The sequence below is a fragment of the Geospiza fortis genome, unplaced genomic scaffold (assembly GCF_000277835.1).
Source record: "Geospiza fortis unplaced genomic scaffold, GeoFor_1.0 scaffold254, whole genome shotgun sequence".
Classification (NCBI taxonomy): Eukaryota; Metazoa; Chordata; class Aves; order Passeriformes; family Thraupidae; genus Geospiza; species Geospiza fortis.
This window is the reverse complement of record NW_005054441.1, coordinates 279,002-290,507: the sequence shown is the minus strand read 5'-3', so window position 1 is coordinate 290,507 and position 11,506 is coordinate 279,002. Positions and strand designations below refer to the sequence as shown.

The 11,506-nt window shown below is 50.8% G+C and overlaps 1 protein-coding gene across 1 annotated transcript in view; it reads right to left on the bottom strand.

Annotated features, from left to right (window-relative positions):
• Positions 1-6: 6 nt before the first annotated feature.
• BTBD2 (BTB domain containing 2) overlaps positions 7-11,506 on the bottom strand; it is a 23,917-nt gene continuing 12,417 nt past the window's right edge. Inside the window, exons 4-9 of the mRNA XM_005427299.3 lie at positions 9,367-9,472; positions 8,368-8,565; positions 4,643-4,835; positions 3,034-3,121; positions 1,907-2,053; positions 7-1,035 (exon numbers count right to left, since the gene is read on the bottom strand). Of these exons, the coding sequence (XP_005427356.1) occupies positions 874-1,035; positions 1,907-2,053; positions 3,034-3,121; positions 4,643-4,835; positions 8,368-8,565; positions 9,367-9,472 (894 nt within the window). The 3' untranslated portion in view covers positions 7-873. The remainder of the gene's footprint in view (positions 1,036-1,906; positions 2,054-3,033; positions 3,122-4,642; positions 4,836-8,367; positions 8,566-9,366; positions 9,473-11,506) is intronic.

Sequence of the window (11,506 nt, the reverse complement as noted above, 5' to 3'; positions counted from 1 at the left end):
CTTCAACTGACAAACCCTGGCACTCTGCAAAGGACAACGACCAGTGACAACAGAGCTGGGGCTGCTCAGGGGGGAGCTGAGCATCACCAGCACTTGGGACGTGCCAGGGGTGTGCAAGCAGCACCACGGGGACTCCGAATGCAGGAGGAGCTGCCCGGCCAGGCTGCTGCCCCTCACCACTCTGCAGGGAGGTCACCTCGCTGCCACCAACTGCCCGAGGTGAAGATTGTCACAGATGGGTGGGAAGAGCAGGAAAATGCCTCAGTCCCTCCAGAGGAGCTCAGCTTTGAGGTCTCCAAGCCTGTGTAGTGCTGGAACAGCAAAGCCTCAGGGAAAAGGCCACTTCCCATGAGTTTTGAAGGTGGCTCTGTGTGCTGAGGCTGCTGGGAGGGAGGGAAGGTGCTGGACACGGGCTGGCCAAGCCCTGCAGTGTGGCCTGGACTGCTGAGCTGGAGCAGAGCAGAGGCCACCAAGCCCTGACCGAGTCTGTCTGCAGGACCATCTCCTCATGGCAAGTGAAACCACAACCAGAGCCACTCATTGCCTTGTTTCTGACTGGTGGAAAAGCATCTACATTCATTACAGTCCAAAAAACGCACGTTGTTAGATAGGGTTAATCAGGAGGTGAAAAACAACAAGCCACAGACAACCTACAAATGGTACTGGGACACCAGCTGGGCTGCACTGGGACACCAGCTGGCCTGGCACCTGAGAGCAGCAGCAGCACTAGCACAAGGCAGAACATGAGCTTTGAAATGGTTTCACTGTGACCTTTGGCTAGTGTGGCTCCAATTGGTGTGGTCAAACTCAGCCAGAGATTCAGTTTGGGAGGTGGCAGGGAAGAGTCGAGTCCAGGGCGGGCTGGCAGTGGCACTATGTGTAGAAGATGATCTCTGGGATTTGTCCATCCTCCACGGAGGTGCCGTTGTTGTTCCCAGCCGCGTAGCAGAACGTGAAGCAGGTTTTGGCTCCCGTTGTTGGTGATTCATGGATCACTTTGCGCAGTCCTTTGGTTCCATAGTGGGAATCTGGACCCTGCAGGGTCATGGAAGACAAGGACAGGTCAGGACCCTGCTGCTGCCCAAGCTCTCTGGTGGGTTTGGGAATGTCAGTTCCTCCCTTTTCCTCCTGGATTTGCACCTCAGGTATCCTGAGCTCAACCCCATCTCTATCAGAATTTAACACTTAATTTAACCAGGTCTCAACAGCTACATATGAACTTTTTGAGGCCACTGCAGCAGGCTCTGGATTACACACCTGCAGGACTGACAGCTCAGCTGTCCACACAAAAAAATCACCCATCCCCTCCCCAGTGAAACACCTGCTCAGTGCTGTAAGTCAAAAACTGTCACAGACATCTTTTATGAAAAATCCTTCCCTTAGGATTTTTCCTCCTGAGAAGCTGAGAGGCCTCAGGAACAAAATGTAAACAATGGTTATCTGCTGCTGTGGGATGCAACAGGTGCATCTGTGATTGGTCTCGTGTGGTTGTTTCTAATTAATGGCCAATCACAGTCAGCTGGCTCGGACTCTGTCTGAGACAGAAGCTTTTGTTATTCATTCTTTCTTTTTCTATTCTTAGCTAGCCTTCTGATGAAATAATTTCTTCTATTCTTTTAGTATAGTTTTAATATAATATATATCATAAAATAATAAATCAAGTCTTCTGAAACATGGAGTCAGATCCTCATCTCTTCCCTCATCCTCAGACCCCTGTGAACTCGGTCACAAAAAACCAGCTCTGAATGCTGGGGGTGAATGAGCTCATGGCAGCAGCAGGGCACACAGAGACCTTGCAGATTGCACCACTGGCCTCAAAGGACACAGAGCAAGGCCCAGAGGTTGCACTGACAACCTAAAGCAGGTGCCCTCACCTGCCTGCAGCTCCCCCCACCCCAGCTGGTACCTTTAGAGTGGCACAGGCTGTGTAGTTGACGTTGGGTAAAATCTCAACAGGCTCCTTGAACATGACCCGGAAGGTGTTGGAGGAGCCGTCGCAGCTGAAGCCAGTGTCATTCTGCCCCAGGACCGTGTTGCTGTCTGTGTGGATGATCTGCAGCACAGAAAGGGTCAGCTTGCATCTGGACACCACTTATGTGAGTGTCCCTGAGCTAGGCTGAGGCCCTGGCACTCCCAGATTGACCAGCCCTGTGATGACTGCACTGTCCATCACTTGTGTCACCCATCAATGCAATGCCGTGATCACAGAACCACAGAATCCCAGAATTTGGGTTGGGATGGACCTTAATGATCACAGAATTTGGTTGGGATGGACCTTAAGGATCACAGAATTTGGGTTGGGATGGACCTTAAAGATCATCCATCTCCAATCCCCCTGCCAGGGGCAGGGATGCCACCCACTATCCCAGATTGCTTCAAACCACATCCTGGACTTGAACTCTCAAGGCTGGGGCAGCCACAGCTGCTCTGGGCCCCTCTGAGCTCAGCACAGAGCTGTGGGTCCCAGAGAGCCCCTCCTCACCCCCAGGCTGGCACAGCACTGCAAGCCCACACTGTGCTCAGACCCTTCTCCCCCCAGAGCTCAGGGCAGCAGGATGAGCCCTGACAATCAAGAAGAAATACTGACAGCCTGTGCTCATCACACCAGCCCTGTGTGCTGGAGTGACTCTCCTGGGGTCAGTCCTCCTGCAGTGGGGGTGGCACATGGGCACCCAGAGCATCCACGGGCTCCACCTGCTCTTTGGACAAGATCATGATGGACTTGAGACAACTGAGCCTCTCCCAGCCTGCTCGGGGTGGGAAATCATGCACAGCTGCTTCCCAAACTGCCTCCCAACTGCCCCAAAGCTGGGAGCAGAGCTGGGGAGATGCTGCAATGACGTGTGCAATAAAATCAAGAGCAATAATCCTTCTGATCCCCAGCGCCCCATCTGGCCCCTGCTACATCTGCCAGCCCCACTGCCCAGGGACACACACAGTCCCTCTGAACCTCAGGTTTTGTTACAGATGCACTAAAATGTGTTTGTCAGCCCCTAAAACAGCCAGGATTTTTAAGGTAGCAGAGAGAATTACCTGTATATTTACTTGGTAATCCGTTGGCCCGTGTATGGATCCGTATAATCCAAACCCAACTACAAATATCCTTTTGTTTACTGAGAACCTGCAGGAACAGAGCAGGAAAGTCAGTCCAAACCTGCCACTCCTGTATTGCTCCAGTACAAAGCTGATACACAAATATCTCCACTTGTGCTGATTTTACATCTCTGATTTAATCAAACCTACACAGACTTAAGTGCAGCCCTTACTAAGAGGTGAAACCCTGCACAGAAACCATCAGCTGCACACTCACACCTCTGACTGGGCCAGTGAAACACAAAGCTGCACAATCCCATCCCAAATTTCAGAGTCCAGGCTCAGGAAGTGTTTCCAAGTTGTGGCAAAACATCAGCACCCCCAAACGCCCTCCAGGCCCAGGTAGGGGTGTGGAGCAGTGCCCACCTCCCAGTGCTCTGCCCAGCAAACACCACTGGGTATTCACTGCTGAGCCCTGGGGAATTGTTCACCTGCTGCTGGCTATTTGCTGCATTCCAAATTTACCAAGAGCAGACATAAGGATTCAGGCACTCCTGAGTGCAGGAATCCTGCTGGGTATTTGCCCCACTACAGCTCCACCTTCTCAGGCAGCAGAAGCCTCAGGGTCTGCCAAGCTGCCAACAGCATTTCTTCATCTGCCCACCAACTCTTTTAGCCCTGCAGTGTTTCCAGAACAAACACCTGGGGTAGGCTGGAAGCCTCAGCTCTGCAACCAGCATGGAATATTGGAATATTCAGTGCTGGAACTGACCCTGATGCTGCAGAGGCTGAATCTGAAGTCAAACTCAAACTCCAAAATATCTCTGGGTGTTAGAGGTGGGAGCAGGAAGCGTCTGGAGCTGGCACCAGTTCCCTCTGCCAGGGGGTAATGGACCAGAGGATCTCACCAACAGCTCCAGTGCAACAGAACCATCTTAAAAGCTGTGAAGAGCTTCACTGCTGTGAGTCCCCTTCCACCCAAGACAAACACAAAGCAGGGAAGAACCCCAAGGCTTCCTCATTCCCTCCTGTCCTGCTCTCATTTTCTGCCTTGGGAACACAAGCCTTGCAAAGCACCATTTTCCAGCCACACCTGCCAGTCTCTGTCACTGTAACTGTGCTCTGCTGGCTGTCCACAAGCTCAGGTCTGAACACACTGGGTGTCAGCAGGACTTTACCCCAACCCCTCTCTCCAGCAGGAGAGGTTAAGGGGCTTCAACAAACCACACTGACACTGGAGCAGGGAACAAACCTGATGGAGCACTGGTTACCTGTCCCCCACAAAGCATGGCAGGGGGACAACTGGTGACAACTCATTTATGTGCCCCTAAGCTGCAGGAAGCCTTTGGGGGGTTATTTCCCTCCCTCTCCAGGGAGGCCTGTGCTGGGAGCTACGTTTCCTGGAAACCTTTGCCAACAGAGATGCAAAGTGGCAGCAACATGGAGGTCAGTGCATCAGGGGCTGGTTCTGCCCAGCAGAACACCTCCTTCCCTGTGGGGTCACACGGTGGAAATTCGGGGTCTAGCACAGAACCTTGAGTGTTTAGAGCTAGAGCAGTGGGAAGCTCAGGAACACGAGTCCAGGGGTGGGAATGGGCGCAGAGCTGACCTGATCCTGTCACTCGTCCCACTGTACCCCCAGCGGCTCTCCACCTGCTGGAAGCGGCTGATGCTGCACTCCTTGCCCCGCAGGCAGCACCGGGGCCGGTCGATGAACTCCACCCGCGGCTTCGGGTTCACGGTGAAGTGCAGGAACAGGCTCACCACCTCCCGGTCCGTCAGGATCCCCGACTGGGCAGGCCCTGCAGAGGGGAGGGGAGGGGCAGTGCCGTCAGCCTTAGGGAAGCACAGAGTCCTGCAATGTTCTGTGCCAGGAGGGACCCTCAGGGATGATCAGTGCAGCTCCTGTCCCTGCACAGCCACCCCAACAACCCCGACCCTGAGCACCCCTGAGAGCTCCTGGAGCTCTGGCAGCCTTGGCACCATTCCCTGGGGAGCCTGGGCAGTGCCCAGCAGCCTCGGGGGGCAGAACCTTGCCCTGAGCTCCATGCCAAGGCCTGGCCCAGCTCCAGCCCTTGCTGGGCTCCTGTCCCTGTCCCAGAGCAGAGCTCAGCCCCTGCCCCTGTGCCTGCCCTGGGGAGGAGCTGCAGCCCCCGAGGAGCCTCCCCTCAGTCTCCTGGGCTGCAGCTGAACCAGCCAAGTGCCCTCAGCTGCTCCTCAGCCCCTTCCCCAGCTCCGTGTCCCTCCTTTGGGCACTCTCCAACAGCTTTGGATACTTCTGATCTTGGGGGCCCCAGAACTGCATAAGCAGAAGGAATCCTCTGGGATTTTCATGGGGAAACAAGCCTGACCTGCAGCTGGCACCAGGCTAAACCCCCATCAGAGATGGGATCCCAGTGGTGCATCAGGACATTAAACCCCAGACAAAGGTGCTGCCCTTATCCACAGGGCAGTCATGGGCTGCAGAGCCTTCGTGGAACATGGGACTGTGATTAACTGTGGAGCCCAAATGCACTGGGCTGCCAAAAACACCCAAAAGCATGCAGCTGATCCTTGCCCCACTCCTGGAAATGCCAACATTGGTAAGAGACAGGGATTTCCAAACATCCACACTGGTGGTTCAGACACAATGGAGGACCATGAGGAGGAGGGAGAGGGACTGTCATGCAGTTACTATGAACTCAAAAAGTTGAAGAATATTTTTACTCAAGACAAAGGCGGTTCCGCTCATTCCTTCAGGCATTTAATCCACATCTTGCATTTGAATTTGAATTCTACCTTTATTGTAGAACCTTGGGAAAAATGCTAATGATTTTAGCAAGAGCTGGAGCAGGTTCTCATCTTTTCTCCAGTAACAAGACATTTTTTTCCAGAGTGATCACAGAATCCCAGACTGGTTTGAGTTGGAAGGGACTCTAAATCCCATCCAGTGCCACCCCTGCCATGGCAGGGACACCTCCCACTGTCCCAGGCTGCTCCAAGCCCTGCCCAGCCTGGCCTTGGGCACTGCCAGGGATCCAGGGGCAGCCCCAGCTGCTCTGGGCAACCAACTCAGTGATGCTGAACTCAATCTTTGCAAACTACATTAAATACTTTCAAAAGTGAAACTGGATAAAATTAGTCTGTTAGCCTAACACTCAAAAGCTTCTCTACAGCTGTTTGCACAAGGCTTTGAACAGAAACAAGACCATTGAGTACTGGGGAAACAAAAGCAGTTAAATGCTCCTTAACGTGGGGAACAAATGCCCAGCTCCTTGTAGGTCCAAATCTACTTGTAGCTGGTTAAATTCAGCATGATATTTCCCAGACATAACCTGGTCCAGTGACGCAATGGGGAGAGACTCAAGAATTCAAGGAAGTCGACTCCTCAAAGGTAAATGAGCTTCTGGGTACTTTGTTCAGCAAAAAATCAGCCTCGTTGATGTGTCTGAACTCATCCTGTGTTGTTGCAACTCACTTCTGCAATGTTTCAAATTACCTGCTCTAAGGGGAGGGAGGGACACATTTGCCAGTTAAAACATCTTCATGCAAAACCCCAGGTTTGATAGCAGATTATACAATAAACTGGTGAAATCACTGCTGTAAAATTCCCTCTTTTCTTGGCTTTTGGGGGAGAGGGGTGTGGAGGGGAAAGGTTTCCCTCCTCTGTCTCTGCTGTGATCACCACAGAAATCAGAGTTACTCAGAAAAAAGACAAAGCTGAAGGAATTCCGAGTTAATTCCTTGTTTAAAGAACACCTGATCATTGCAGTCCCCCAGGTTTGGGGGTTTTGTTCATCTTTTAGGTTAAAGTGGATGGAGAAAACTTAAGAATTTCTCTTAAAGCAGAAAGGCCCAAGTAGGACAGGCAGTTTGGGACAGACAACATGAGGAGGGGCACTGGCACTCCCAGCTCAAAGCCTTCAACCCAAACATGCCAAAATTAACACTTTCCTTCCAGTGAGAGAATGATACAAGGTCACAATGAAGGATTGAAAGAAATGGGATCTGCAGAAAGATGCAAAGGTCTCTGCTTCACTGAAGAAATCCACATTCCCTAAGGCCACATCACAGCTGTGACAGGTCAAGCAGAGAGTGGGGACCAAGTCTGAAGCCCAGATTTTCTCCTTACTAACAGCCCTCCTCACGTGGGAACAGGGACATGAAGGACTGAGCAGCTGATGCCAGCGCTGCCCTGAGAAGTGACCTGCAAAGGAAGGGTCAGTGCCCCTGTTTGCTCCTGTGTACACAGCACTGCAGCCTGAAACAAGTTACAGTCTGGAAAATGGCTCCACTGTGTCTTTTTAGCATGAAAACTCTTTAAGCCAATTGCCAGCTTCCAATCCCCGGGGAATCCCCAGAGGATGAAGTGAAAGACAACAAGCAATGAAAAGAAAACAAGGCAATCTATAGTCCAAGCTGTGAAATGAGTTAGACATCTCTGTGAATCAAGATCTTAATGTAAACTTGAAAAATACTTTGAGACACAGACTAAACAACACCCAGCCTGCAGCTCAAAGAACATTTTCAAAGTTTTTGAGATATGGGGCTCTGCTCTGAACAGCATTGGCAAGACAGGGCCAACACCACCACAGGCAGAGGATGGGGAGAAACATCCCCATTTCTCTTTGGGAACAGGCTATGATCAACACCAATTATTTGCAACTCCACTAGCTTTGTGCAGTTTAAACACTCAGGATGGCTGGGAAGGGGAGCAGGTGAATCCCAGTTCGGATCTTTGCTCTCAGCTGAATGGGACAGTAACCATCCAACCATGCTGTGAGAGCAAACACAGCTGTGGTCCCCCTGCTCTTCCCAGGGGAGCACCGCAGGCTTTAAAATGAGAGGATGGGCATGGATGAAAACAACATTCAGACAGTAGATTTTGTAATCATAGAATCACAGAAGAGTGTTGGAAGGGCTCTTAAGGCTTATCCAGTGCCACCCTCTGCCATGGCAGGGACATCTTCCACTATCCAAGAGTACTCCAAGCCCTGTCCAACCTGACCTTGGACATTGCCATGGACACCCTGTGCCAGGGCCTCACACCCTATGGCACTGGAATACTACAGAATTATATATTATTATACTACAGGATTGCCTTCTGACATCCAGTCTAACCCTGCCCTCCTTCAGGAGGCCATTCCCCCTTTTCTATCACTCCAGGCCCTTATGAAATGTCCCTTTCCAGCCTTTTAGGGGGAGAATGAGGGAAAATGGGGAGGAATGCAGGGGGATTCCCATATTTAAATCACTACAGCATACACGGAGAAAACCCTCTTTTGTGTGACTTGTCTCTCTGTAGCTGAGGGAAAGCAAAGACCAGGATTGCCAGAAACACCTTTGTTGAGTTACCTGCTGCAAACTCCTCAATAGTCATCAGTGGGAAGCGGATAAGGGAGAGAGCTTTGCCCAGAACCTTCCGCTTGTTCTCTGGAATCACCTGGAGCTGCTGCCGCTGACACTCGGCCTCGGACCAGCGCACCACGGCGTTGAACAGGCGAACCTCCCGGATCCCCAGCGTGTCCCTCTCCAGCACTGCCACCAGCGTGTCTGCAGGGCACCACAACAGGCACAGCTTCAGCCTCTGAACCCCAAATCAGCCGCCCTGCACCTCGCCAGGAGTACCCCGTGCACAGCCAAGGGAAAAGGGGAAGCGGCTGAACCGACAGCATCTCCCAAAAGTGCTGCCTGCAGCCTCTGAGGAAGATTTATCTGAATATTCCATCAGCAAGGAGCTCACTGGAGCAGCAAACAGAGCCCATTTAATTGGCATGTTAATGCAAGTGCAGGAGGATGAATTGCCACTTGCTTGACGTCAAATTTGGATGAAACAAGCAGCATGAAAGCCAGAAGGTGACCCGTGCCTTACCTCCACAGCCCATCTCATTAGAAGAAGGTTAAAGCCTGAATTTTAATGTTCATTAACTGTGCCCAGCAAGTTTGGAAACTGCAGACAGTAATTAAAATAGCCAGTCCTTGCTTCCAAAAACACAACACCTTTTTAACTCCAAAACCTGACAAAGACTTGGGGAAGAAAGCCAACTCTACAAAAAAAGGCAAGTTTACACCCACCCAAAACCTGCCAACATCAACACAGGAAGCGGGCTTTGTGTCATGCCCAGAAAACTCAAGTTGCACCAAAGTAAGCAGATTCCAGGGTATTTCTGCAGGCAAGGCAGCAAACTCTTTGGCAGTTTCCCTGTTTCCAGCCACTTTGTGCCAGAGACTATTCAACTGATTGCTCCAGAACAGCCAAGCCACAAGTGCCAAGCATTACTAACCTGTAACAACTTTGGAGACAAGCTGGTTATGAAAGCAGGGAGAGAGATGGAGGGGTGGAAAAGAGCTTACCCAGGTCAATGTCTGTAAACCCCTCTGCATTGAGGGCATCTGAGGTGTTCTTGTCTATGTTCTCCAGGCACAGGCTGGCCAGCTGGGGCTCATCAAACAGCCGGGCCTAGGCAGGAAAGAGCATCATTAACAGAAAGGTATTTTAAAGTTTACTCTAGGAATCCCCCTTCCCCTCACACAGCCCATCTTCATTAGCAATACCATGCCTGACTGCACCAGGAATCCACTGGGCCTTTCACAAGCAGTTAAGCATGACAAGGCAAACACTAGAAAATTCTGTGTTTGGCAGCAGCCCTGGTTCAGCTGTACATGTCTTCAGGCACGTCTTTGTTTTAACACAGCCTGGGTGCAGGCACCAATCGTGCTCTCCAGCACCACACTGACCCTGGCAGCTGAGCACAGGCAATTTTTACTTCATTTTTCTATTTACAAGAAAGCTTTGCCCAGTGACTCCAGGCCTGCTTGCTCTAGGAATAATGCAGAGGCAGCTTATTCTGTAAGAACAGCCACACTGATCTTGTGCATTAGCAAGAAAAAGCTGTAGCAGCAGTGCCTGGGTGTCCTGGGGAGCCCTACAGGGTACACAGCCTGCTTAGTGCATTTCCATGTTTTGCACAGAAACAGCTACTCTAATCCAGTTACCTTAAAGAATTTGTCCCAAAATAGGTTACTATTCCAAGAAAAGCCTTACAACAGCCTAGAGAGCTGCTCAGAATTTCTCTGCCCAACTTAAGTGAAGTCTTGTAACAATTTTGCTGCCACTTCAGATCACCCTGGACTGCCACGTGTTAGCAGCCCTGTGCCCAGCATAAGCAGAAATGGGAGGAACACACAAAAAACACAAAATGATCTCTTACTTCAGTGCTTTGGTTTTGTTGTTTAGGAAGGAACTGCCCTGACTTCACACCTAACAAGAACACACCAGACTTGAACTCGCTGCCATAGGTAAGGTTTAAAACTCTTGTTTTGAGCTGGGAATTCCATCACTCAGGAGGTGCCTTCCAGCATCTTCTGCTTCAGCCCCGCTTGTGGCACGCAGAGCTCAGCAAGGCCAATCTTTGTGCTGAGACCTCAAGTGCAGGAAGCTGAAACAACAGTTTCTCAGGGCCCAGGGAAACTTCAGCAGTTGTCACCTGCTCCAGGGGCTGGAGGGCTGCCAGTGCCTTTACACTCTTGGCATCAAGAGCTGTGACTGACTCAGACTTTACTACTGGAGTGGCTCTTTGGACACGTGAGGACTTCAGTTACACTCACAGAGCTCTCCCCCACAGCAGCTCCAGGCAAGCTTTATTTCCTTGCTGATCAAAGTGACACTTGGATGCGTGTCTGGCATGAAAGAGGATCACAGCTCACTAAGAGGCACAATCAATTAGGAAAGCTGTTTGCCTCTGATATTTCTGCCACTGATCAGCAGTTGCTTGAGACAGACAGTGACACAGCTGCTGGACCAGCAGATTGGGCAGGCACACACAAAAAGGAGGTTTGGGGCTCTACTGGGATCTCAGCTCCATGATCTTAAAACTATTGGGCAATGCCTTGTACAAGATCTATCTCAGGTCTGTAATTTACTGAAGAGGGTGTTGGTTTGATGCAGTGAAAGCAGAAAACAGGTAGGTTTTCACACTGCAGGACCAGAAACAAGAGGGCTGTGAGAAGAGATCCTTTCAGTGAGGTGCAGCCAGTGATGAAGATCAGGCACGTTTCTCAAGCAAGACCTGCCTCAAACATCTCAGACTTGATACAGAGAAATAGTGAACATAAAACTAGATGGGAATCATCACTGATGATCATACAGAATGAGCAAGCCACAAACAAAGGGCATCAAGAAAGCCTTTCCCCATCTGGCATTTCACCTGCCTCAGTGCCACTGATAGAGTGCCAGGCAGTATTTTGGTTTTGGCACCTGAAACACAGGGATACCTTCCTCCTTCGCCAAAGAAGGACCTTTGTAAAGAAGTCACCATAAACCTAAATACTACCTTGCCAAAGCTACAAACTCAAGTGCAGAGACACAGGAAGCCACAAAAAATCTCAGCATGAGGAATACCACCAAAAGCCAACACCTCTAACCCATCATGAGGCAATGGCTAGTTTAATATTCCTCCCCAAAACTTCAGTCTATGGGAAAGATCTGTTCCCA